The sequence below is a fragment of the Wyeomyia smithii genome, chromosome 2, assembly GCF_029784165.1.
Source record: "Wyeomyia smithii strain HCP4-BCI-WySm-NY-G18 chromosome 2, ASM2978416v1, whole genome shotgun sequence".
Taxonomy (NCBI): Eukaryota; Metazoa; Arthropoda; class Insecta; order Diptera; family Culicidae; genus Wyeomyia; species Wyeomyia smithii.
The window spans coordinates 168,650,535-168,678,081 of record NC_073695.1 but is presented as its reverse complement, the minus strand read 5'-3'; the positions used below and the strand labels follow the sequence as shown (position 1 = coordinate 168,678,081).

Genomic DNA, 27,547 nt, shown 5'->3' with positions numbered 1-27,547 from the left:
TCCTCAATAATGCAAACATTCTTTTCACATCCATTTTTCAGGTATTAATGACTTTCATAGAACTCGTTTCAAATGAAAAAAGCCAAACTGAATGACTTTGGCAAAAGACGCACTTAACGACTATACGTGAAATGTATTACATTTAAAGTGAAACGAAAAAGGTCAATTGAAGTCTGCTACAAATGAAAAGAAATATAGCGAATTTCATTTTATTTGTTTCCGTTTTATCTGAGCGCCCTTTTTATATCGATACTTGAAAATCAATCTAGAAACCAAAACTATGCAATACCGAGTTCTCGTTTGAATTGATACTGTTTGATCGTTGTACCAAACCGATATCATGCCATCGCGTCAACAAAGGTCAATTCAACTATTTAGCCTTCAAAATTTTTGCATAATTGAACATAAACCATCACTCCCTGTTGATGTCCATGGATTATATTAAATTTATGTCATTTGACGTTTATGAAATATTTTGAAAGTACCTAAAACCGAAGTCGGACGTAACTTGAAGAAATCAGAAAACAGAATTATCAGTTTCCGTTAGACTCTAATAGAAATTTGGATAATAAATATTGAAATTCAGTCCGCGCAAACGTAACTTGAAGACTGAAGGCAATATTTTTTATAGCCAACGTGAAGGACGAAACAAAAACAAAACAGGAAGAAAAAATTGCTGTTTGATTTAACTTACATCACCTGCAGTGCACGTAAATATAATGGAATCGCTCTGTTTATAAATGGCAAGCATTGCATTGAATTGGAAATGAAATGCAAATCTTTTCTCCTGCTGGTGGGAAAAAAACTGGCACGAACAAGTGGAATTCTGGAGCTGTGAAATCAAAACTAATTACCATCCTCACACCAGAGAAACAATGCTGGATAGTAAACCAATTTCACTCCCGCGTTGTGCTGTAATTCATGGTGGTGCCAGAATTGCATCGTTGCAGCTGTACATAGCTTCCGTGGTATTCACGGAAGCATTTATATCAAACAGTGTACTTCGCTTCACCAGATCTACGAGGTGTTAACCGTTATTGACCAACACATTGAGCTCATAAATATGCTTGTTAAATCAACTGAATGGCAGGGTACCAGCGTGAAAAACTTTTGTTTTTTGTTTTACGCCGTAAAATTTTCAAGAGTAAAGATCAGATGTGACAGTATTGATTTTGAATTTATGTATACATGAAACTGAAAAACAATACAACAAAACGGGAATTTTTTTTAAATTGTAAGCAAACCTCAGCGATGCTACTTTACTATTTCGGAGTTTACTCTTCTGTTTATTTATCAAAAACTTCGCTTCCCGAGACTCAAACTTACGAAGATTGGCTAGTCAAATCAGCATCTTACCTCGAAGCCAACTGGAGGGTTAAATATTATTCTACTGTTCACCATTGGAATATAGTCATATATCCAATAGGGTGGGACAAAAAATAAATGTTAGCTCCCATGCACTTTTTGTGTTCCTCATGGGTCCTATAACAACTGTACAACTTTTCAGATCGATCGTTGGAACTATATTTTTGCTCCCGATTTTTAAATTTTCCATACGATTTCAAATGAGAAAATCCACCTTTTCAAAACTTATTCTCTAGAAATGTCCAGTTGACTCTTAAAAATATGTTGGTACGTGATATTTGTTGGAAATTTTCCTGGAAAAAACTCTTCTGAAGACCGTAAGGCGCTACGATACTTGTAGAAAAAGTTGTTCACCCCAATCTGATTGAATGTCTGACGAACGGCTCACCATTGAATTTCTCCAGCAACACTGCTACAGCATGCTGCTTTTGCAAACTTGCTTAAGGATGAGATATAATTTCGCGTGGAGTTAAGCTTGAATGTGTGATTTTTGCTCAAAAGAATCTTCGGAGAAGCCTACAATATAAATTTTACGCGATATCATGTATCGATATATTTTTAGAAGCAAACTGGACATCTCTGGAGAATAAGTTTTGGAAAAGTGGATTTTAAGAAATAACACCATCGCCTTTTCCCCATATAATCGTGTCCCAGTCTAATATCGAATGCAAATTCATTTTCTCCAATACAGATATAATATCATTTTATTCTTATATTACAATAATATTTGTATCATGCACAACCGACTTGAAACGATTCATCATTGAATCATAATTCTTATGCTGCGGTATTGCTCACTCGACGTTTCGTCGGTATCGTACAACACTGGTACATCTCGAAATAGCTTCATAGCATAGCTTCGAGGAAAATGTGTTTGTTGATTCGCGTTAAAAAAACATTCTGTATTTTTATGATAACTTGAAAATTTAGGACCTATTGTTCTCGTTAATTCTTATTGGATCTATTTGGTACCTACAAGTTAAAACAAAGCTGCACAGCTTACAAATCATCTTTATAATTTTTTCCTAGATTATTTTCAAAAGCACATCTAATTTGTATCATGGGTTTTTAGTAAAATTCGAAAATGATTTTTGCGAGATGAAATTAAACTATACTAGGCTAGTGTTGCATGAAACCGACGATACGTTGATCAATCGAAATCGCATCTGAATACGTGTGTGTAAGCGGAAAAATAAACCTCCCGCGGATTTCCACGTCGCGCTCGGTCAAATCATTCGAAAGGCACATAAATTTTCGCTGCCACAAAATTGTCATCACGTGACATGGATGGATATCTACAGTCTAAGCCTAGTTCCCTGCCAGGAAATTGTTATTGAATTTCAACATAGATATTTTGACCGACGAATGGCGATACATGCGTGACAGTACGATTCAGTAGCTATAAATAAAAGTGTTCAATAAAAATTTTCTTTGAATTCAATCAGTTATGTTTCAATTTTTATTGGCAGTTGGAAAATTGTATTACATATTATGTTCAGTAGAAGGAAGAACTCGAGTTTCGAAAATAAAGCTAGGTATCTCCATCATACTTATTTGCTCCGTTAAATATTGAATTGTATTTTACCGTGTTATAATAAATAAATCTCTACCATGTAAATGCTATCCTTAGAGTAAGAAAAACTAATAAAGCGTTTCCGTGCACCTGGTTAAGCTTCAACAATAAAATTGAGCAAATAGAACCTTATTGCTATTTTCAGCCATATATCCTCAAACAATTGTTTCGATTCACATCGACCTTTCATAATTCGTTCGATTACTGACATAATCAAAACTTAAGTGCTATAGGGTGATTTCAGTGCTTTAGGGTTTCTAGAGGTCATAGAAACAAATAAATGAAAAACAGTCAAGTACCATCCAATATGGGTATGATATTCAAAAACGACTGTAGAGGCCATTTTGAAATCAAAAATGGTGACTTGGTTTCTGGTAAAGAATCAAAAATGGCCGAATAACACCTAAAATAAGTATTTGTGGAATCGGGATGAATTTCAAGATGGGCACTTACTGTTTCCGGAAAACAATCAGAATTGATAAAATATCACTTAATATTATTTGTAACCCCTACTTTGGTGTTAGAAAAAAAGTTTCGCCAACCCGAGCCTCTGTTCATCAAGATGGGGTGGCTCAAAACAACGTCTGATCTCCTTGTTTGGAGCGGCTGATCAACGCCTAGGTGTCAGCGTGGGGCTCTAAACAGAGTCGACACGATGGTCCCCCGGCGAGACAGAGGGTTGACAAGCCGCCCCGGAAAACATGTTACGGATAACGTAAGAGATAGGGTAACGGGGGTATTTTGGCCCACCCGGTAACATTTTACGCATTTTATCTGATAAATTCAATGAATATTAGAAAACTATGCATATAACATTAAATAACACACTTAAGAATCATACTACACTATAATTTTCGGCGAAAAACTGGCTCTAGGTAGTGTTATTTTGGAATTACCTCATACATATTCAAAGTCATGGCTAAGTCAACCCAAAGTCAAGAGGAAGTTGTAATACACAAGTCAACGTCCGGAAGCTATTGTAACAAATATGTATGCTTTTGAAACAATTCGTTGTTGTAGTAACATCAATGAAATGTCATAGAAACAGTTTGTATACTCTAACATGTTGGAAAAAGTTGAAAAAGTGGTTAAACTCATGGCCGAAATATGTTTGCCTAATTCTGAAGCAAACATATTATGGCCATGCCAAGTTTGACATCTCCCTTGATTACCGTTCGGCCGTTGCACGTGAATAAAGAAGCAGCTTCAGACAAATTACAGGTAATTACTTCTTAATTTATCACATTTAACGATATGAAATTGGATGAGAATGCCTGTCAAACCGCTATAAGCCAAATCATTTCATTTTTAGATGCCTAAAATTTACAAAAATTCACAGCAGAAGGATGTTCTCCTCAAACCCACTATTTTTGCTCTAAAAATACCGATGATGATCTTAACCCGTAAAGACCCGGGACGGAGCTTATTTTTTTGAAATGCTCGTTCTCAGCACTGGAACGGCCGATTTGGGAAAACTTGGACTTTTATTCAAGGGGAATAGTTGCTCTAAGTTATGGTGAAGGTGCCACCCCTCTGGACCCCTACCCGTTTTTGTGAGACGCAAATATGTCTGTGTTTTTTTCTAATTTTTCAAACAGATTGAGCAAACACTGGTGATTTTCATACGTATCAATTGCTCCATGTATCAAATCATGTCAGGTGGATGAAAGATGGTATGTAAGAGTGAATTTTGGAGTTTTCAAATTATTTCAGTACAAAATCACAAAACTACGTATTCTTATAAAAATTCAAACAACAACACCGTTCTTCAAATTTTAAGCTCTACATTTTTACGGTAAGGTCTCCTGAATCCATACGGGATTAAATGTTTATTTTAGCATGCAAACATTTTGAGAAAAGCCAGTTTAAATTCACCAAAGTACGTATTTTCATGAAAACCAAATTTTCTCAGTCTCCCACGGTAGGTTTCAACTTAGCTCTTCAACTTTCAAGCTCTATATTTTTAGAGTAACGTCTTCTGAATCCAAAGATGCTGAAAGATTTATTCTAGCATGCACAGATATAGAGAAAATCAAGTTTTCATAAGAACTCGTACTTTAGTGAATTCAAACTCGTTTCTCTCTAAATCTGTGCATGCTAGAATAAACCTTTCAGCATCTTTGGATTCAGAAGACGTTACTCTAGAAATATAGAGCTTGAAAATTGAAGAGCCAAGTTGAAACCAACTGTGGGAGACTGAGAAAATCAGGTTTCCATGAAAGTACGTACTTTGGTGAATTTGAACTCGTTTTTCTCAAAATATTTGCATGCTAAAATGAATATTTCATCGCGTATTGATTCAGGAGACCTTACTTCAAAAATATAGAGCTTAAAATTTGAAGAACGATTTTCTTATTTGATTTTTTATGAAAATACGTAGTTTTGTGATTTTGTACTGAAATAATTTGAGAACTCCAAAATTCACTCTTACATACCATATTTCATCCACCTGACATGATTTGATACATAGAGCAATTGATACGTATGAAAATTACCAGTGTTTGCTCAATCTGTTTGAAAAATTAGAAAAAAACACAGACATATTTGCGTCTCACTAAAACGGGGAGGGGTCCAGAGGGGTGGCACCTTCACCAAAACTTAGAGCAACTATTCCCCTTGAATAAAAGTTCAAGTTTTCCCAAATCGGCCGTTCCAGTGCTAAGAACGAGCATTTTGAAAAAAAAGTTCCGTCCCGGGTCTTTACGGGTTAAATATAATTAGTCCGAACTGTTTCCATACACGTCTGTAAATATAAAGGTGGGCCAAAGTAAAAATTTGGTGGACCAAAATATGTTTTTAGTAATTCGTAGAAATTTTGATATTTCTAGGATATATTTCAATATATTGCATTGTTGAATGGTGTATATTAAAATAGACACTTAGCTTTTAACAATGGTAACATTGGAAACCCGGCACGTAGAACTGCAAATCACTCTGCTTTCCGGGATGCGACAGGTTAATTTATGATGAGCTACAGTGTCGAACATAAGTTAAACAACTGGGTGGTACAACAGATAACTTTTGTTATTGCTTGAAGTAGAATCTATTTTGCAGATATTTATTCAATCCATATGTTACTCTAACAACAAGTTTACACACCATTTTGTAAAATAAAAAAACAATTACACACCATTTTGTAAAATCACGTTGTGAAAAGTTCCTTGGTAGCATTGTTCGAAAATATTAATGAAGTGCTTAAACTCGTGGGGGATATAGGTCATTACGTGGACAATTACTACTGATTCCTTACTTTCAAACTTGATGAATTGATCAAATATTGTTGAATGTAGGAGTTTTTATTATTTGCTGAAGTATTGAGCAAAGTGATCTATAGAAATGTAACGACGTACCCACAAAGAAGTAAGTGAACTATTTTGTATTACAAGTCCTGCATACTGAAGCGATATAAAGAAAAAGAGACGGTTGAAACGGCTGCCCGTTCCGGTCGTCAGAGGAAAACTACTCCACGAATGGTCTGCGTAATCAAACGTTGCTCTGAAAACGACTGTTTGACATCAGGATCCGAAATAAAAAACAAGTAAGCCTTGGCTCACGGCGATGCGCAGCAATAGCATAAAGGATATGCAACAAAATATTAATAAAATCAGCAATAATTAATTGATATCTTTTAGTTCCTATCTTTTGTCGTTTTAAAAAGCATCGTATTTCAACTTCTTTTGTACTTACATAATGTTATTTTAAAATAAATAACTGCAACCTCTCTGAAAAGATGTAAATAAAAAAACATTATCCAAACCCAAAAGCAATGAGTGTCGCTTAAATCTATATTTTTTGAGTCTGGTTTGCATACCTCAAACTAGTTGCCTAACTTATGTCCGACACTGTACATCCACGCAACTTCTATGTCATAGTCCTGCAGGAACTTTGTTGGACAGGACAAAAGATACCGGAAAGCGGGCACCGGGTAGCTACTTTCTGCCAGAGTTGTTGCACCATCAGCTAGCTGGAAACCGGCTTCATAGTACTAGGCAAGATATGCCTACGCGTGATGGGTCGGCAGCCGTTGAACGCGAGGATATCCAAGTTGAGGATAAAGAACCGGTTCTTTAACTATAGCATTTTCAACGTGGAGACCCAATGACAAGAAGAAAGCATTCCCCGGCGAGCTGAACAGCTCTCGTATAGGTAACGAGCCGCAAGCCGATCTGTGCAGGAGCTTGGACACCTTCTTACGGACGAGTGTGAGGTGGTTAAAAGTTGGAAGCAGGACTTTGATGAGCATCTGAACGGCGATGCAGAAGAGCGCGAGGACAGTATGGTAGTTGATCTTGGTATACGAGAAGAAGACAACAAGATTCCAACCCCTGATCTCCTGGAGGTATAGGAGAACATTGGCCGGCTGAAATCAATAAAGCTGCTGGAGTGTACCAACTTCCCAGCCAGCTGCTGAAACACGGTGGAAAAACACAAGAGCCGTGCACAGGATCATTGCCAAGATTTGAGAGGAAAAACAATTACCGGAAGAGTGGATGGAAGGTATTGTGTGTCGCATCTGCAAAAAGGGCGACAAGCTGGAGTGTTGCAATTACAAGAAAATCACTCTGCTGAACGCCGCCTACAAGGTACTTTCCTAAATACTTTACCGTCGACTATCACCATTCACGAAGTAGTTTGTAGGAGTGCCCGCATCACCATGGATAAGATATTCGCAGTTCGGCAGGTTCTGCAGGAATGTATGGAATGCGAATACAACGTGCCCACACGTCATCCATCATTGATTTCAAACCTCTGGGAGGGGGGATTAGAAAAGCGGGCACGATATTCCAAAAGTCAATTGAACAGTTTGGCTTCGCCGACGACGTGGACGTTGTTGCTCGGACCTGCATAAAGATTGTGGATACGGCTTGAAATCGCGCATACTTTGGTCTCCGGAGGACGCTCTGATCGAGTACAATTCGTCGCCCCAACAAGTTGATTATCTACAAAATACTGATTAGACCGGTAATCCTCTACAGCTCTGAAAAGATGGTCCTGACCAGTCCGTTTGGGACAAGACGTAGAGGTCCCTAGGTGGACTGCAAGGCTGCAAACACTACCTAATATGCGTACTTTAGGAATCAGGTTGATGGCTAGAGACCTCTAAATGACAACAACGCTTTTTCATAACGTCGTCATATAGCATTCATTATAGTGCTTGGAATTTCCAGGATTGAAAACGGCTCTACTACTCCACTTGTTCTTGCAATCGGAATAAAGCTATAGTATTTTTAGGATACTGCTCCATTCTCCTATTTACTGTTCATATTCTTCAAGAGCAACATCACAAAACTTTGCGCTTGTGTTTTGTATTTTGAGTCTAAAAGATTTTACCATCCGTGGTAACTTTTAAGTTCCCAAAGCCAACGTCAGCGTGTACAAAGTTTCATTTAAATAAAGCGATTGGAAACTTCATTCTGGTTGAAAATGCTCTTAAACAGGTTCGCTTGAATATATATTGCGAGTCAGTAATGATTCGATACTTACAGGTCTCTCCCAGTGTTGTTGGATTGCTTTTACCTCAAGCTTCGATCGATCCTGAATTATCTTCTTCTATACATATTAAAATGCAGCTCTGTCTGTCTGTCTGTTCCATATAGGCTTGGAAACTACTGAACCGATCCACGTGAAATTTTGTATATAGGGGTTTTAGGGGCCGAGAAAGGTGACTAAGATAGTTTAAAACCCCTCCCTCTCCTGGAAGGGAGTGGTCCCATACAAATGAAACACAAATTCATGCACATCTCTTCTGAAAGGAGGGGTTCCACACAAATTTCTGCACATCTTGAGAAATAATCAAGCAAATGGAACCAAATTTGATATATTGAGGTTTCTGAGAGCAAGAAAAATTTTCGACTCCAGACGCCATTGTTAAATTTAAGATGGAAACTTTCGGGTTCTATCCGGAAAATGTCTCCAAATATCATTTTAAAATCCAAGATGGCGACTTCCGGTTTCTGAAAAACAGCGGGATATGACCACCCATTATGGGTATTTCCGGAATCGTGATGATGCATTGAAACCACCAATCGACCTCAGACAACGTTTTGAGTTGTAAAATTGCGACTTCTGGTGACTGGAAAACTGCAGAAAATGACCAAATACCACCTAATATGGGTGTTTTTTCCACCAGAATGATGCTCAGAGGCTAGAAATTGTCTACAAATGCCATTTTGAAATCCAAGATGGTGACATCCGGTTTCTGAAAAACAGTGGCAAATGACCAAATATGGGTATTTTTGGGATTGTTATGATGCACTGAAGCCACAAATCGACCTCAGATAACATTTTGAATTGTGAGATGGCGACTGGATAAAAGACGAAAATGACCAAATATGTACCACCTAATATGGGTGTTTCTTTAACCAGAATGACGCTCAGAGGCCAGAAATTGTCTCTGAATACCATTTTGAAATCCAATATGGCGACTATCGGTTTCTGAAAAACAGCGAGATATGACAAAATACCACCCAATATGGGTATTTCCGAAATCGTGATGATGCATTGAAACCACAAATCGACCTCGGACAACATTTTGAGTTGTAAAGTGGCAACTTTTGGTGGCTGGAAAACTGCCGAAAATGACCCAAAAACAACCAAATGTGGGTGTTTCTTTAACCAGAATGATGCTCAGAGGCCAGAAGTTGTCACAAAATGTCATTTTGAAATACAAGATAGCGACTTCCGGTTTCTGGAAAATAGCCGAAAATGAACAAATAACACTCAATATGGGTGTTTCTTTAACCAGAATGACGCTCAGAGACCAGAACCAGAACCAGAACCAGAATGATGCTCAGAGGCCAGAAATTGTCTCCAAATGCCATTTTGAAATCCAATATGGCGACTTCCGGTTCCTAAACAACAGTGGGAAATGACTAAATAACACTCAATATGGGTATTTTCAGGATTGCTATGATGCACTGAAGCCACAAATCGACCTCAGACAACATTATGAATTGTAAGATGACGACTTCCGGTGAATGGGAAACTGCCGAAAATGACCAAATACCACCCAATAGGGGTGTTTCTTTAACCAGAATGACGCTCAGAGGCCAGAAATTGTCTCCAAATACCATTTTGAAATCCAAGATGGCGACTTCCGCTTTCTGAAAAACAGCCAAAAACGGCCGATTTCCATGCAATATGAAATGCTCCGATACCAGAATGATACACAGGAGCTAGAATCGACCACAGACACCATTTTGAATTCTAAGATGGTGACTTCCGGTTTCTGGAAAACAGTCGAAAATGACTAAATAACACCTATTATGGGTGTTTCTTGACCCAGAATGATGCATGAAGCTAAAAATTGACCTCAGACACCATTTTGAATTGTAAGATGGCAACTTTCGGGAAACAGCCGAATACTACTACATATGAATATTTCCGTAATCGAAATAATGTATAGAAGCCAAGCATTGACCCTGGACATCATCTTGAAATCGAAGATGACCACTTTCAGTTTCTAAAAAACAACGAAAATAACTTAATACCACCCAATATGAGTATTTCCGAAATAGAGGTGATGTACTAAAGGCAAAAGACGAGGATGTTGTCATTCCGATAAAACCAATAATTTCAAACGATATAAACAAATCGCAAGAAATCAATGAATTTGGAATGTTGAAATTATTGAATTAAACACAAAAATAGGCGGGATGAAGTTTGCCGGGTCAGCTAGTACGTTATAATGTTTGAAAAAACTTTGAGGTGTGTAATGAATTTTCTCTGTCTGGTAAGGCTACTAGCTGTTTGCATAAGAATCTTTTCAATTCTCCGAGTCATTTGTATACGAAACTAATTTTACATTACCGCTTATAGATTTCGGAAACGTGGAAAAAACGTTGAAAATAATTTACCGCTGCATAGAGTATAGGTACAAATTGAGGCAGCTGTAACAACGCTTCCGGCCGGGTAGTGAATGGTATTTCCGAATGGGGGGGTTAAATTCATCCCTGTGCATCTCCAATGAACATGTTTGTTAGCATTGCAGGCACGTTTCGACAAACGCTGCATTGATGCGCCCGATTTGCATAAGCACTTTATTCCAATTATATTTTCTATGCAAAACTCTACTCCAACCGCCATTGGTCAGTGCGCACGGTAAAGCAGCTAAACTGGGAGAAACATAAACAGGTCCGGCGCGTGCATTCTAACGATAGCCATTATTGTCCAGCAATGCATGAAACAATCGCGTACTTTTTTCCAGACAATGTCAACTCTGTCTGTTTGAAGCCGAATTATTTAATTTTATTCTCGTAGATGTGAATGTCGTTACTCAAAATGTCACAACGGCCCATTGGAAATAATATTACAAATATTAGAATCATGTTTAAGCTGATCTTGACTTAAATATTAAATTTTGAATTTTAGAGCTGGAATTGATGCATTCATACCATGCCGATGCATAATTCACATTTCCAGGTAGCATACATCAGGATATTTTGGAGACCAAGACCGTGAGGTAAAATCCTTGTAATAAAATAGTTGACTGTAACAATTTCTCACGTTCACGTCAAGTGGAAACGTTCCAAGATATGCACGTTAGAACGCATTTCCATCCTTTTTTGTCGGCACTCGGGGTAGCGCAGCATTGACCGGCGAAAGTCTGGATGCAATTTTTGACGTGCCATTGCTAGTTCTGGCACGCGTCTTTCTAGTTGCCGTCAGGAAACCGGAAATGGAAATTGATGATGGTAGAAATTCTTTCTCTGTGTCTTTAGCAACGCCATAGAAAGGCTTTTCGGTGGGGTGCGAAGTTGGTTCTAAGAAACTGCAAAAGGCACTCCACAGAAAAAGTAAGAGCAGGAGCTCTTAGTAACTTACTATCAGATCTGTGAGACGTAACAAAATAATATTAGCAATACGCAAACTGGATACACAGAGTTGAGTTGGGTTGATAATTCAAATATTTCAAATATATTAAATGTAACCCAGACGATTATTCCTTATTTTGAGTAGGTTGTGTATTGAGTATTTTTTCACTATTACCTTCTTCTCGGGAATGCAATTTTAAAATGAGTGTAGAATATTAAATCGTTTGTTTCCAGAGTGAAAAATAGTTAAAGCGAGAAGTTAGAAACAAATTCTTCTGTCTATTAATTTCCAACAAAGGCAAAAAAACGCAAATGGAAATGTGCGCTAAGTGGACTGAGAGTTATATCCTTGAATTCTTGGAAGCAGATATCCACTAAATAAGCTCACAACCACGCGTGAATAAACTGCAACAAATAGGCGGCAATAACCTAAATTATTTACAATTACTTCGATCGCTGGTCGCGTTGCAGGATCCAATTTCAAACAAATTTTAATTGTAGAATGGTTTTACGTTCAATCCAGAACTAAAATCGGAAAGTAGTTCCAGTTCCAAAAAACTGTTTTGGTTGTATATTTTTTGCTACTGTTATTTTCAACTAGAAAAAACAAGACAGAATTTTTTTTAGAATCAGTGTTCAGAACGGTTTTTACCAGAAATTTAATAAAAGCAATTTTTTCGACATTTTCAGATTAAATACATCTACACCTGATGTTTGCACTTAATGCTTTAGATGCACCAAGCTTTGCCATTTTTTAATCTTTCCAACATGATCAAACCTTTTATAAGGTAATGAGTAGCTCAACTTAGTAATGAGCCAACATGACGCATAGTATACCTCGAATCCGTCATCTACCACGGTTTTGCACAGTCAGGCTTCAAGAAGGGTTTTATTAGCAAAACATGTTCTCACCTGGTTTGTAGAAGCTAGGGGTATAGTACATGAAATCTTATGCTTCACTTTTTTGATTTTTTTAGCTTTTGGGCTGTTTATATTTTGTATACTATGTTCCAATAATGACTAGGTCGGCATTTTGTTAACAAACTTAAGACCATATATTGGTCAATATGGAAATTATTAAGGCTTTGTATCGACATCGGCATCATCAACTAAGAGAGAATCGGCGTGAAATGTCGTGTCCCCGAGTGTATGCATCGGTAGGAGGGAATAGAGCGGTCGTGCATAGTGCTTCGATGTAAACCGCGTTTCCGGCTCGGGAGAATTTTACTTACATGAACGTTTTCAGAATATAGTGATTTCGAGGGCTATACCCAGATACTTGTTCATGTCTCACTGTGACTGTTTAACCGAAGGTTTCGTCCGGTCGATAAATATCGCGATTAACGAAAACGCGATGTATACCCTCCAAAGAATCGCGTCGGCCGACGTGCATTCGTTTCTTCGAAAGTTCTCGGGATTGACAATTAGCTGATGGCTACGAGTAGCAAAGGCTATATCGCGGGCGTCGTACGCAGAGGATCGCGACGTTTGGCATGAAATATACTCATGGTTCGTTTTCGTAATAAGCGCGCAACATTGTTATATTCTGTTTTTCAGGTGTATTTTTCGCGGGATCGAATCGTTTTTTTAGAGCAGACAAAATGTATACGAGAAACGTCGTTGGTCTATCTGTTAGGTAGAAAATGTCCGGTTGACTGAACCCCTAGAGACTCCGCGTCGATACCTTCATGAGGTCGAATTATCTACAGATAGATCAACAACGCGCAATTGATTTCGGTTAAAGAGGATCACCTCACGAGGAGATATCATATCATTTGAAGTAGTCCCGATTTGATCAAAGATTTGATCCAGTATCCTTGCGTACGATATATTGTTGTGGTGTTACATTGTCAAACTGAATAAGTTCGAATCGCATTATGAATATCGTGGCGGATATAATGAAGCTGTTCGCGCGATACTTGTTCTAAAGAACCCGACACTCGAAAACAGCGCATCGTTTACCAAAACGAACCCTGCTGTGTACCTTGCCCTTTCTCCAACATCCCAGTGGTTTCTCGTGGAAGTGCAGAGGTGTTTTCGGCTTCCAATAAGCGAGTATCACGTCAACATTTTCCTATACAAATTCCTTCTTTGACCTGCATTCGGATGCGGCCGGCGCTGGTATTGCCTAATACAAAGATTAAGGTCACCAGTTTTTACATATTGAGGATGCATGTTGGTCCCAAGCATCATCTGTTGGTTCTCTGTGTAATTACAGTTGATCTGGCAATAACGGAGTAGCAACCGCGGGCGGTCAATCATGCTCATGCTCATGCTCAAAAACAAATATTTTGGGTTTTATTATATTGATTTTGACAAACACACCTGGGGATTTGGAGAGACTAGCATACATGCTAAATGTACATTTCTGTTCAATAAACCTTCTTTAAAAATCTCCATGGTTGTTTAATTTAAAAATTACTTGTTTATCTTCGGAACGTTATATTTTAGCGCACGGTATCAAAGCGTCATTATCATGCACAAAAAACCGTTGAATTGCTTTCGGTTCAAACCTCTCGTTAAGACCGTAAACATAACTTTTTGATGTTGATGAGCTGTCAAGTGATCAAGCATACATCACACTTCAAAATGAAACACTACAATACAAAGTTGATTTACTTTGATTTTTTCACTTTTGATCAGGTTTTAAACGTATTTACTCCTATGTGCGATCTGTAAAAAGCAATGAAGCCTAAATGGTAATGTGTCAATTTGATTCGCATAGCAATGGTGCAATGTACAAATTCATACTATAGATAGAAGATAAAAGTAGTTGGAAACTTATCTGAAATGTAATTCACATCCGATTCAAAGTAGATTCATGATTTTCCAGGCCGATCAGTTTTTACACCCAACACCAAGCAACCGCAAATTAACACTTCAAATGTTTTCAATGACTCATAAAATGCAAACAGTAAAAGCAACAGCATGCAGTGCACACTCTCACGTATTAACTGGTTTTCACCAGTTTTTCATCGAACCCCTTTTAATTATTCTTGGCAATCCATAAAATGAAGTAAATAAATATAAATTTTATTATATAATAGTAACAAATTTACTTGTAACGGAGTGTCCTTATTAGGGATAACATTCATTTGGTTAGCGAATACCCCTGAACTAGTAGCTTCACGCCTACCTGTGTTCTATATTTACCATATTTTTAATTATATTTCACTAAACCTCCGAGCTTCACATAAATGGTTACAATGTCAGTTGGCGAACACTTTGAGATTTTCAATTACCTTCCCATGACTGGCCGAATAAAGAAAAGGCAAACCAAAGAATGACAAACCTTGTTTGCTCGAAATGTGTGTGAAATCCTTCGGAAGATTAGTCAACAAAAGTAACCAAGATGGAAGAATAATGTTAGAAATTCCTTAGCCTGTTGGTTGCCTGGCAGATTAATGGGTTACCCCACACAATGAATGGCAGCCTGTTCGGTTAGCCGGGAGTCATTCACGAAAAGGATCGCCTTATATTTACACAAATTTCGACTACTCGAGCTTCTGAGTCTAGCTATTGTGGGTGGAGACAAAGTGTGATTCTTGACGTCTCAGTGTCGGTTCCTGTTACTGAAAGTGGCCATCCAATCATGTAGCACACTATTGGGAATGGTTTTTCATGTGAACGGAAGTGGTAATAAACGGGAAAATAAGGATAATTCATGCGGATGGTAGATATGGAGGTGACCGAAACTAGCTCGGCAAATGTGAAACTAATTCCTAGGTTCTGGTGTCCGGTAATCAGAGTGGTGCTGTATATTTCAAATGGCGCTTGTTTTCTCATTAGGGGCGAATATATGGTGATGTGTATAAATTTGATAAGCGAAAGTTATTGTGTATTTATTGCATCGGTAGCACAGTGTTTTAGTGTATCAAAGCACCAATTAAGTATTCAAGCGAAATTAAACTGGACCGCTTAAATAACTAGCTCATGAATGATAGCCAAAAGTCGTAAAAGAATATTATTGAACTGCGGAATGTTCGCAGTTTGTAGTGCGTTACCTCTTTTTTATCACAATTGGTGTTCAAAATTTGCGGTTTGAAAAACGAAGAAGGCGAACAATGGGTTTCACGGAAATCGCATACCTCCCAAAAGCCCCCCTTTCGTTAAAGCGCATGTTTCGCGTTCATCCCATATTATTATCTGGCCATACAGGTACTTACCACCGCAGTGTGCTTTGAAATCGTCACAGCAATCCCCGAGCCGCAAGCAGGCATGATCACAGTAGCACGGTTTATCATTTAAATCCTCGATAATCGCATTCACTGGAGCTTTCTGTACCACACAGGACGAGTCGCGGCCATTACAACACAACGAAGCTTCCCGGCATGATCCTCCGCGGACTCCCGTAACTGCCACTGCTAGTAACAGTAGTGTCGTAAATGCCCAATAATCCGCTTGCATTCGGGAGGATTTCATTTTTTGATTACACAATTTCACTGTTTACACTAGCACACACTGAACTTTGAATTAATTTACCAAAATCAGCGGAAAGCACTTACTCAAAAAAATAATATGAATAAAAAATAAGGGATTGACACAATCTCCTTTTATCAGAATAGAATTAACACTTTTTCACTTCTTCCGTAATTCGTCACGATAGATGTAGTGGAAAAACTCAGAATACTGAAACAACAAAATTAAACATCCACTAGAAACGCAAGCTACACATTTGGTTGAAGCTGCAGCACGAGAGGATTGCCTGGTAGTGATTGCTGGGCTCTGGGTTCTCTGTCTTTTACTCTAGAATGCGACCAGGTTTATATTCTCATGCTGCGTTTTTGCGCCTTCTGAACTGGCGACTGGAATTTCGTTAGCATGAATCATGAAATTTCTGCACCGTCCGGGTGTATCGTATTGTAGCACCACCGCAGCTGTGCGCCAATTTCATTAAACCTGAAATGGAAAGCAATAAAACGTAGAAATGAAAATCAACGTATTTTATTATATCGTACGAATGAAATATGTGACATGTTTTTATATTCTCACTCCCTGGGACTGTGAAAAAGGTAGGTTCATAAATCGGTACAACACGGGCTGCCTGCCTGCGTGAGAATCATCAGGACGGTGGATACCATCGCTACACGAGCCCTTCAAACGCTTCATGCGATGTGCACTAAGGCAAGTCGCGTTGCGTTCGGTATCTGAGACCGGATCGTACCCCATCCTAAGTAACGGAGAAGAAATACATTTATCCGCCAGTTTGGTGGTGAATTGCCAGTTTTTTGCGTGTGTAAAACGTATTGAGAAACAAAGAAATTGAAGGTTTTTTTATGACAAAAATGTCATTATTATAACACTTCACTTCAGAAATACCTTTTTTGAGTGTTTGAAAAGTGAATGTAATACTGAAAAACTTGTCAGTTGAAGCTTGTTTGAATTAGAGACTACATAAAAAATTTTACTTTTTACGTTCCTTTGTAATTATTAAAAAATAAGAAAATTAATGGTTCGTTTGAACATGAATTTTGAAAATGCTCAATTCTGCACACCTCTTCAAAAATATACCGAAATAATTCTTTTTCAATTTTTAATTTTATTATTTATTTGGGCTGTTTTTATGCGTTTTTACGGACATGGCCAACGTAGAATACATACTGTGCATCCTGGCAAAGATGTAATGTGATTGTACTCTATTCAAATGCCTATAATCTGACTATAATGTGGTTTCATGCGGAATTCTGCGGGTGCGATTTGAAAAAAAAATCGAATTCATTTTGCGTTGGCTGAAATTTGTTGTTCGTTGAAACTTAACTTTATTCTAAAACTTCTGATAAAAACCGCAGAATGAAGAAATTTAAGACAAATTTTTACCTAAAAGCAAAGACGACTAGAACGAGATACCTAACTTTCAGTTTTTTCATACATATTACCCACGCCCCCTTTACAATGGCTAGTACTGCCATCTGATGACCTAAATGCGCATTAAATTGTGGATATTAGCAAAATCGATTTATTGTGCATAATTGAAAATGAAAACTAGATGGCAGCACCGTATAAGGAAATTGGAAATTAGATGGCACGACGATGTAACGATATTAAAAAAAATGCGTCACCTTTCGCCACCTTACCGTCGTCATCATCAAATTACCAGTATACAAATTAGTTCGACTTTCGTTCACGCGCAGCGACAATCGTGTCCGCTGCATACTGCAAGAGTTGTGTCTTGTACTATGATTTTAACAGTGATTCAAAATTATAAAGATATTGGTTGCATCTATTTGGATATTTTGATATTTCAAAATTAGGTTTGAGAGATTTAATTTTTTTATGAAGGCGTATTTTGTAGGTTATTCGTGGTTCTTCAGCAACAAGCAGTTATTCATTAAAATACATGATCAATATAACACTCTTTTACATAGTCCAAAGTTACCTCCGTCCTTTGAATTATTCAACCTTACTTTACTTTACTTTACTTTACTTTACTTTACTTTACTTTACTTTACTTTACTTTACTTACTTTTAAGGCGACAGACCGATTATCGATCCAGTGCCGAATCCAGAATACGTCGCCATGTCCCTCGGTCTTGGGCTGCTATCCTCCAATCGCCCCTAACACCTATTTTGCGTGCATCCTTGTCGACAGCACACATCCAACGAGTGCGGGGTCTACCCCGAAGTCGAGAACTTCTATCGGGATTCCTGCTAAATAAAGCCTTCGCTTGACGCTCATCCGGCATTCTTGCTACATGCCCAGCCCACTGAAGCCTGCCGTGTTTTATCCGCTTGACTATATCCGCCGATTTGTATGCCTGGTACACTTCATGGTTCATGCGTCTGCGCCAAACACCATTTTCTAGTTTGCCGCCAAGGATTGAACGCAAAATCCTACGCTCAAAATCACCAAGAGCTCGCCGATCAGCCTCTTTCAGCGTCCATGATTCATGGCCGTAGAGAGCCACCGGAAGAATCAGTGTTTTATAGAGTGCAAGTTTAGTACGGATTTGCAGACTGCGGGACCTTAACTGGTTACGTAATCCGTAAAAGGCCCTGTTTGCGGCTGCTATCCGCCTCTTTATCTCACAGCTAACCTCGTTGTCACATGTCACTAATGTTCCCAGGTAAATAAATTCGTCGACTACTTCAAATGTTTCCCCTACTAGCACCACCGCAGCCCCAACCTCCGACGGACTACCACGCACTCTGTCAGCCACCATGTATTTCGTTTTGGCAGAGTTTATGAACAATAAGTTCGACAGCCCGTCACCCTGCTTCAAACCATCTAACGTCACGAAAGAGTCCGATATCTCACCGGCTATCCCGACGCATAATGTAGAACCTTCAAGGGTGGCACGTATTAGCCTAATCAGCTTTGTTGGGAAGCCATGTTCGAGCATAATCTGCCATAACTTATTTCTCTTAACTGAATCGTACGATGCCCTGAAGTCAATGAACAGATGGTGCGTCTGCAAGTTGAATTCTCGAAATTTTTTCGAGGATTTGTCGCAAGGTAAACATTTGGTCCGTCGTGGAGCGTCCCCCTCGAAAACCGCATTGGTACTCGCCAACAAAGGTCTCCTACAACGGCCTCGGTCTGTGGAACAGGATGCGGGAGAGAAGTTTGTACACGGTATTGAGAAGAGTTATGCCCCGACAATTGCTACAGTCCAGGCGATGACCTTTATTGTAGATCGGGCATATGAGACCCTCCAACCAGTCCTAGGGCAATTCTTCATCAGACCACACTCTCACCATGATCCGATGGATGGCACGATACAGCTGTTCGCTCCCAACTTCGAAGAGTACGGCGGGAATGCCGTCCTTACCGGCTGCCTTGCAGTTTCTCAGCTCTTTCACTGCTTTCTTCACCTCGTCCATGGATGTTGGCTCCACAGCTTGACCATCATTTTCAATAGTCATCCTGCTCCTTTCGACTCCACTGTTTCCCTCACCATTCAACAGCACACTGAAGTGTTTCTTCCAACGCCTGGCCACCTCTGTTTTATCGGTTATCAGGTCGTTGCACATGACAGGGGCTGACACTTTTCGATTCCTGATTCCGTTGACCTTCTTGTAGAAGCTCCTCGCATCGTGTCTGGGGAAGCAACCTTCCGCCTCCACAAGAATACGCTCCCAATGCTGTCGTTTCTTCCGGCGATGGAGTCTCTTTTCAGCGGCTCTAGCATCTCGATATCTACCCACGCTCTGACGAGTCACAGCCGTGGCCAACATGTGACCCTTGGCGCGGTTCTTCTTCTCCGTCACTCGCTGGCACTCAGCGTCAAACCACTCATTGGACGCAGCTGCCGCAGTTGTACCCAACACTTCTCGCGCTGTAGTACTGATCGAACTGTGGATGTGTCTCCACTGTTCATTCAGGTTCCCTTCAACTCTTTCCTCAATCCTTTCATCAACCTTCTGCGAGTACTCTGCAGCCCCTCCTTCAGTTGATAGCCGCTGGATGTTCAACTGCATCCTCCTCGTTGCCTTGAATTTCAACACGTTGGACAGCCGGGCGCGGATTTTGGCTACTACGAGATAGTGATCCGAGTCAACGTTCGGTCCTCTGAACGACCTCACGTCTGTAACGTCTGAAAAGTGCCGTCCATCAATCAGAACGTGGTCAATTTGAGAGCAAAGCTCTCCATTCGGGTGCATTCAGATGTTCTTACGTATGTTCCGGCGTGCAAAATAGGTGCTACAGATAGCCATCCCCCTAGCAGCAGCGAAATTAACAAGCCTTAGGCCATTGTCGTTCGTAGTAGAGTGGAAGCTTTCCCTACCAGTTACGGGGCGGAAGAAGTCTTCCTGCCCGACCTGTGCATTTGCATCTCCGATGACAATCTTTATATCGTGTCCTGGCCACTCATTGTATGTTTTTTCCAGGAGCTCATAGAACTCCTCCTTTTCGTCATCGGGGTTCTCGTTGGTCGGTGCGTACACATTTATTTGGCTGTAGTTGAAGAATTTGCCCTTAATTCTCAACACGCATATACGGTCACTGATCGGCCTCCATCTAATGACACGCTTCATCTGTTTTTCAATTAGCACGAAACCGACTCCTCTTTCTGCTTTCACGCCGCCGCTATAGTAGATGTGGTGCTTAAATGAAATGTCCGCAATAGGATCTACTGCCCGAAATTCGCGTTCTCCCGATATCGGCCACCGCACTTCTTGGATAGCTGCAACCTCCACATTCACCTTCCGCAGCTCTCTAGCCAGGATACTTGCACGTGCTGGTTCGAGTAGAGTCCTTACATTCCAAGTACCGAGCTTCCAATAATCGTTGTCCTTTTTCGTTCGTCTAAGTCCATGCCGATTATTCTGTTCCGTATTTATATCTGGATTGTTTGTAGTATTTAATATTCGGTATGCTGCCTTACTAGGGCTGCGATACCTAGTCTCACGACGGGGCTGCCCTCTTTGATATAGCTTTGATAGAGACACCGCGTTTCATGATTCAGCCGCCCGCTCCGGATCAGACGCTGTTGTACGCCGCCCCTAACATGGGAAAACAGCCGCGTACGTCCCCTCTTCCCAGTCAGCATACGACCAACGTTTACACCGGGGGTTGGTTACCCGATCTCCGCTAAGGTTACTCGTATCCCGGTCGGCACCACGTGGAGGTTGGGATAGGAGCTGCTGGACAGAGCTGGAACTATTCATCCTTTGGAAATAAATCTCCGTAGATGTAAACATAGCCGAAACATCTAAATTATTCATCCAATTTTGTTGCTGTCAATAATGAATTGTAATATATTAATCATACATTCCAATGCATCTATGCTTGTTGTTGGAGAGCACGAATAACCTACATAAACGGCATGTTTTCATAAAGTCCCATATTTTATATACTTCATTTTGACATGCTGAAATATTTGGATGAATGTATATAAAAAAAAAACTTTCAAGTATAAATTTGTATGACATTTCTCCATCCTAAACATTTTACCAAAATTTTTAGAAAAACATCAAGTTTTGATCTATCTGTATCTATGTATAATATAGATATACATACAAAATTAGAGCTCTGTCTGTCTGTCTGATCCACATAGATTGGAACCGACGAAGATTTTACGGTAGTTTGAGACCCCTCCCACCTCTGAATGATTCAAAAAGCAAAAAATATTTCGATGATAGTTTGACACTCCTCCCTGCTATAGAAGGGAGAGCTCCCATACAAACGAATCACAAATATCTGTATATCACGAAATTTAATCAAGCAAATGGAACCAAATTAGGGCGTGTTATGGTTTACGGGAGAAAAAATATTTATGTGATAGTTTAACACCCCTGTAGAAGGGATGTTCCCCATACAAATGAAACACAAATTTTTACATGACTCGAGAACTAATCAAGTAAATCGAACCAAATTTGACATGTTTTTAGGAAAAGTGTGGGGACATATTTTTTCAATGATGGTATGACAGCCCTCCCTACTCTGGAAATGGGGAGGAGGGTCTATACAATTTATGCATAACTCAAGAACTAATCAATGGAACCACATTTGGCATGTCGAGTTTTTTAGATCAAGAAATACTTCAATTGTGGTTCGACACCCCTTCCTCCTCTAGAAAAAAGGGTCAGTGAAGGAAACGAAACGAATGTGATGCAATCGTCGTTAAATCTCAACTTGTACACATCATAAAGTTTTACAGAGTGCGACTAAAATTGAATCCTCTCAACCCATAATGAAATGATGATATGGTGCATAGATTTCTGGGAGAAAACAAACACATGACTAGACTACACCAGCTCTGAGAAGCGATTGGCACGTTGTGTTTGTCGCTCCATACGCCGGTCGTTAGGGAAAGAAAGGATAGCAACAGGAGAATATTATGTCGCCTGAGCAGCAGCAGTGGTGTGGTGCGGTGAGAGGGAAAGTGTGGGGGAAGGGACTACTTCGGCAGCGGTTGAGTTGAGCGAGAGTAGGAGAGCATATACTGTCATTTTTTTTCCTTTTCCTGACAAAAAATCTTATTCATGAGTCATATGACTACGAACATAATAAGATCCAATCGCTCTGTGTAACAGAGATGAATAACTTCATATACCGAGTTGTGCACATTAAGAACCACGTGTTGTGGTGTACACTAATGAATTGAAACAAAAATTAAAAATAGCATGATTTTCATTAAGCAGACAGTATGTGAAGTAGAGAGAACGAAAAATAAGCGAACTGGGAATATGATACATCCCGACGGGACATGAACCCGCAATCTCCCTGTCTCCGGCATGGTGTTTTGACCAATTGAACTACGGGGGACGGTGGTACTGTTCCACAACCTATATCGCATGATTTTGCTCAGAGTCGAAAGAAGAAAAGTAACAATGTTCGTGACGCACGTCGATGTTGCTGCTGGTAGAGATGGCAACTCGCTGACACGTTTCAATCTCTCACACTGGGTGTTGAAATAATAGCCAGCTATAAATAATAGTCTCTACTGAGTAAATGTACGAAGTGCGAGAATTGGATAAGCGATACAAAACTTGATTCCAGAACACCGTCTTTAACGTTCTGCGGTGGTGTAACGGAAAGACATCTGACCGGAGATTGGAAGTTGTAGGTTCGAGTCCCACCTGCTGAACTATATTTCCCGTAGTTTCTACAGTCATATTTTCAGTTAATATTTTCTACATAATTTTCTATCTTCATTACTACATTTACTTCTTAAAACAAAAACTAATGAATAGGAATACAATATATCGTAAACGGGAAAGCAAAGAGAGTGCACCAACACCGACACTTTGTTATTCGCATACTGACGACGGTTTCAACGCATCTTAGGCTTGCTGTATATGTATTCAAAATCGCTAGAGGTGATTTATTTCCATCGCTGGAGAGGGTTCCTATACGAATGAAACACAAATTTTTGCATAGCTCGAGATCTAAGGGGCCATCCACATTCCACGTGAACAGCTTTGTGGGGGGGGGGGTCTGTGTAATTTCCACGGTCCATATGGAATTTTTTAGAATTTATGTGGGCAGTTGTCCACGGGGCAAATTAAGCAAATGGTACCAATATTGACAAGACCGAAAAATGTTTTTATGGAGGTTCGACACTCCTCCCTACTCAGGAAGGAGGGAGGTGGCTATTCAAATGTCTACACAACTTAAGAACTGATCAAGCAAACCTTCCCTTTCCCTCTCCTGGAAAGGAAGGCTTTCATACAAACGAAGCACAAATTTCGACACAACTCAAGAACTAATCGAGCAAATAGAACCAAAATTGGAAAGTTAGGATTTTAGAGTACAAGAATGATTTCAGAGTTGGTTTGAAACCCCTTTCGACTTAAGAGGAGAGTGGTCACGCATAAATGAAACACATATTTCAACAAGTTTTCCCGGGAAACAGCTTAAATGATCGTGATGATGTACAAAAGCAAAAAATCAACCCTGGACACCTTTCTTATTTAGGTTTCTGGAAAACAATTGAAAAACAGCCGTTCCGTATTCGGGATGATGCACAGAAGTTTAAAATTGACCCTTTGATTTTGAATTCCGGAAGATGACGACTTCCGGATTTTGGAAAACAGCCCAAAACCACCTAATATTTATATTTTCGTAAGGGAACATCCATAAATGTAGCTTTTTTAAGGCTTTTTTGACACCCCTCTCCCCCATCCTAGCATTTCGTCACAAAATCGGGACCCCCCTCTAGATAATTACGTAGCTTTATAACAACCCCCTCCTCCCCACATAATTTTTTTTTGCAAATTTTACTATCAAAAACATACCTTGTGTAATAAATGAACAACAAAAGACAAGGAAGTAATAAAAATAACCCTAAACATCCAAACAGTGGTAAAAAAAAATAATCAGAAAAAAATCCAAATTTTTTTCTTAGTTTAATATTTGCTACGTAGCATGGCTTAACCCCCCACGCTCCCCCTCGTAACCTTTCGTCACAAAACTGCATTTCATAAACAACCTGAAAACTTTATTTTAAACAGTCAGACCATAAACTCACAGACTATAAATAAACCGCAAGGTAAATCCACAGTCTAACAGACATAACACTTCGAACAAGTTTTCAATAAAATCATCGTTTGAATGATACAAGTACTTTACGATAGTAACACTAGCACCATCTGCTCTCATGTTCGCGCTGCGTCTTGTATTTCGACACCAGCGCCTGCGCACGTGCATGTGTCAAATTGGGAACTACGAAAAATGTATGAGTTAGCATGACAGCGCCTCAAAGCGACGACTGTTATTTGATTGGAAATTTGAAATGATCGTTTTCCGTGGCGATGGAGCTTGGTTTCAGTGTTACGTGTTACGTTTGTCTGTGGTAAATCTTTGGAAGTGTAAGTGTAAGTGCCATTGACCAAGAAAACACAAATTAAATGCATTCTATACAATTTATTCTAACTTTCTATTACTTACTTTCACTAAACGCAGTCTATTTTATGAAAAAACGTGTTTTTCCTATATAACTTCATTGTGTCTTACTACCATTCGTCTAAAGCCCGTGGTGCTGATTTTGACAACAGCTCAAAATTAGGGCGAGAGCCGTGTGGTTGAGAGCCGATGCGCACAATATTCATTACGGTGGTTCAAGGTTGCAAAAAGTAGGTTATTTCATACAAATCTTCATACATATTAAAATACAATGCACCAAGCGGAGTCACTACACAGGAGAAAAAATGTACATTACTTTAATTGCACATAAATGGAGCATTGGAAACCATTGGCATTATATTCACATGCAATGTAAATGAGTATATTGTGAATTTGCATGCATATTTATATTCGAAGCTTTAAGTTCATATCAATTAACGTATAAATGTACATGGCTTAAAACGATTCTGTATTGTGCATTATTAACGGTGTGAAATTGTATATGTTTCAATTGGAATCAATAAAATTTTGTCCTGGCTCTTTGCTATCAAGTTTTAAGCCAACTGTTCAGTGTACAGGACAATTGCGGGGCTAGCGCTACGATCCTACTGATACCAACAGTTTCTCCTGAGCCGAGACTCGAACCTACGACAACTGGCCTGTTAGGGCAGCACCGTACCTCTAGACCAGCTGAAAGATTCCCTCATAGGTTATAAAGCCAAAAATCAAATTTCATTAATTTGGCATTTTTTCACCTCTTCTTCGTAATCTGCAGCTATCAATGGTATCAATTGTTGTATTTTATTACGAAAGGATTGTCAATGGGGCTTGCAAATGAGCTCAGTTTTCACTTTTAAGGGGTTATATACCTTTTTGGTCGAGAAAAATAAGGGAAGTTTGAATTTATTTTTAAGTGCATAGCACCATTTTCATTGCATCAAAGTGGTATTTTTCTGAAAGTACAGTTTATCAACAACAAGAAAATACGTTTGATTTTGAGATATACCAATTACTACTGGAGTAATAGCCGTTTTCCCGAAACGCTTTTTTTTTGCAGAGGCTTGCGGTGATCCTGATAGAGACTCAGCGGATCAACCGAAATAAAAAAAACTCATATTATTTCATTAGTTTATAAGTGTGCCGGTTCCTTGAGCGATCGCTTTTATGAGTATTTTGTTTTTAGTGCAAACGGGAACGTTTTTCTCAAAAAATGCACGTTTTGAGCGCAAAAAATTGCATTAAATAATTTTTTGCGGCAAAATGTAACTGTATGTTTCAAAAAGCGATCGTTCAAGGACCGGCGAATTTTATAACGAAAATTAAAAAAAGAAAAGATGAAGGAAATCGGTTCAGTAGTTTTCCCGCAATCAGGATCACGGCAAAGTCATTTTCTGGAAAAAAACTATTCCGAGATAATCGCGTGTAAAGTATCAAGTTTAGCTTATGCAGTCGTGGCGAGGCGCGTTGCAAATCGCTCTAACTTTCTTCCTATTGCTCAGATCTTTATGAAAATTTGTGGAATGTTCTCAAGATGTTGTATTTGAAGATAATGTAATAAACTTTTTTTCCGGTTTTTTGAAAACTAAAAAGGTATATAACCCCTTAAACAGCTGTAGAAAGTATGTCATTAGAGTAATTACGTATGGAGATCCAAAAATAAGAAATAGGAAAGCAATATTTATGAAAACGGAACTAATGTGCACTGTTGTGATTCATTAGCAGATATTAGCGGCGGTGTCCCATTTAGAAGCTACCTCGTTCAAAATTTCCAGTTTAGTTAATATCCTGTAATCAAAGCTCAGATGTAAGGTGATGCCATACGGGCGGGGAATGGGTTAACTCTTTTTTGTATGAATAAAAAAAAAGTCCTCTCGCGGAGAATACCCAGTTTGCTACGTCAAATACGTGCGCAAAATTTCATTCATAACCGATATTCGACTTTAGGCAATGAAACTTTTTTATAGATTTTGGAACTATGTTTTGCGTTGAATTAAACAAAATCTTTTTTCAGTTTGCCCATTTTTTTTACTCTCGCTTATTTACCGTCGGTCTAGTTCCGCCGGCGACTCCACCCAGGACCCTAACTCACGAACCGTTGATTAACGGGCCGGCGCCAACGGCTTTACTTCCTCATGCGATGGAAGGCGTGATCCCAGAGATTTTTCGCCTCAGAAAATCTCCCGGTGTCGGCTAGGATTAAATCTAGACCAATTGGGTTGGAGTTCGCCCATTTTGAAGTGTTTAAAAAAAAAAAATAGCGTGCGCTTCGAAACAATGCTGATATCATAATCATATATTATGGTCACAAAATGATGTTGAGCGTGTTAGTAGAATGAAATTTAATAGTGGAAATTGGCATAATGTTTTCCAATTAATTCTACTACTAATCTATGTTTGATAGTAGAAAATTAATGGAAACGTTGCCTATCCTCAATTTTCAATATTGAGTTTATTTTTCTTCTTTTGCATTAAGAAGAAAATGGGAAATTCTCGGGAAGGGTTAGTTTA

At 39.1% G+C, this 27,547-nt stretch overlaps 1 protein-coding gene across 2 annotated transcripts in view; it reads right to left on the bottom strand.

The window, feature by feature from the left end:
- Positions 1 to 27,547, bottom strand: part of LOC129724209 (somatomedin-B and thrombospondin type-1 domain-containing protein-like) — an 84,462-nt gene that overhangs the window by 30,317 nt on the left and 26,598 nt on the right. For both annotated transcript variants that reach the window (XM_055678909.1, XM_055678910.1), the window contains one exon: positions 15,918 to 16,650. In XM_055678909.1, the coding sequence (XP_055534884.1) occupies positions 15,918 to 16,173 (256 nt within the window). In that variant the 5' untranslated portion in view covers positions 16,174 to 16,650. The remainder of the gene's footprint in view (positions 1 to 15,917; positions 16,651 to 27,547) is intronic.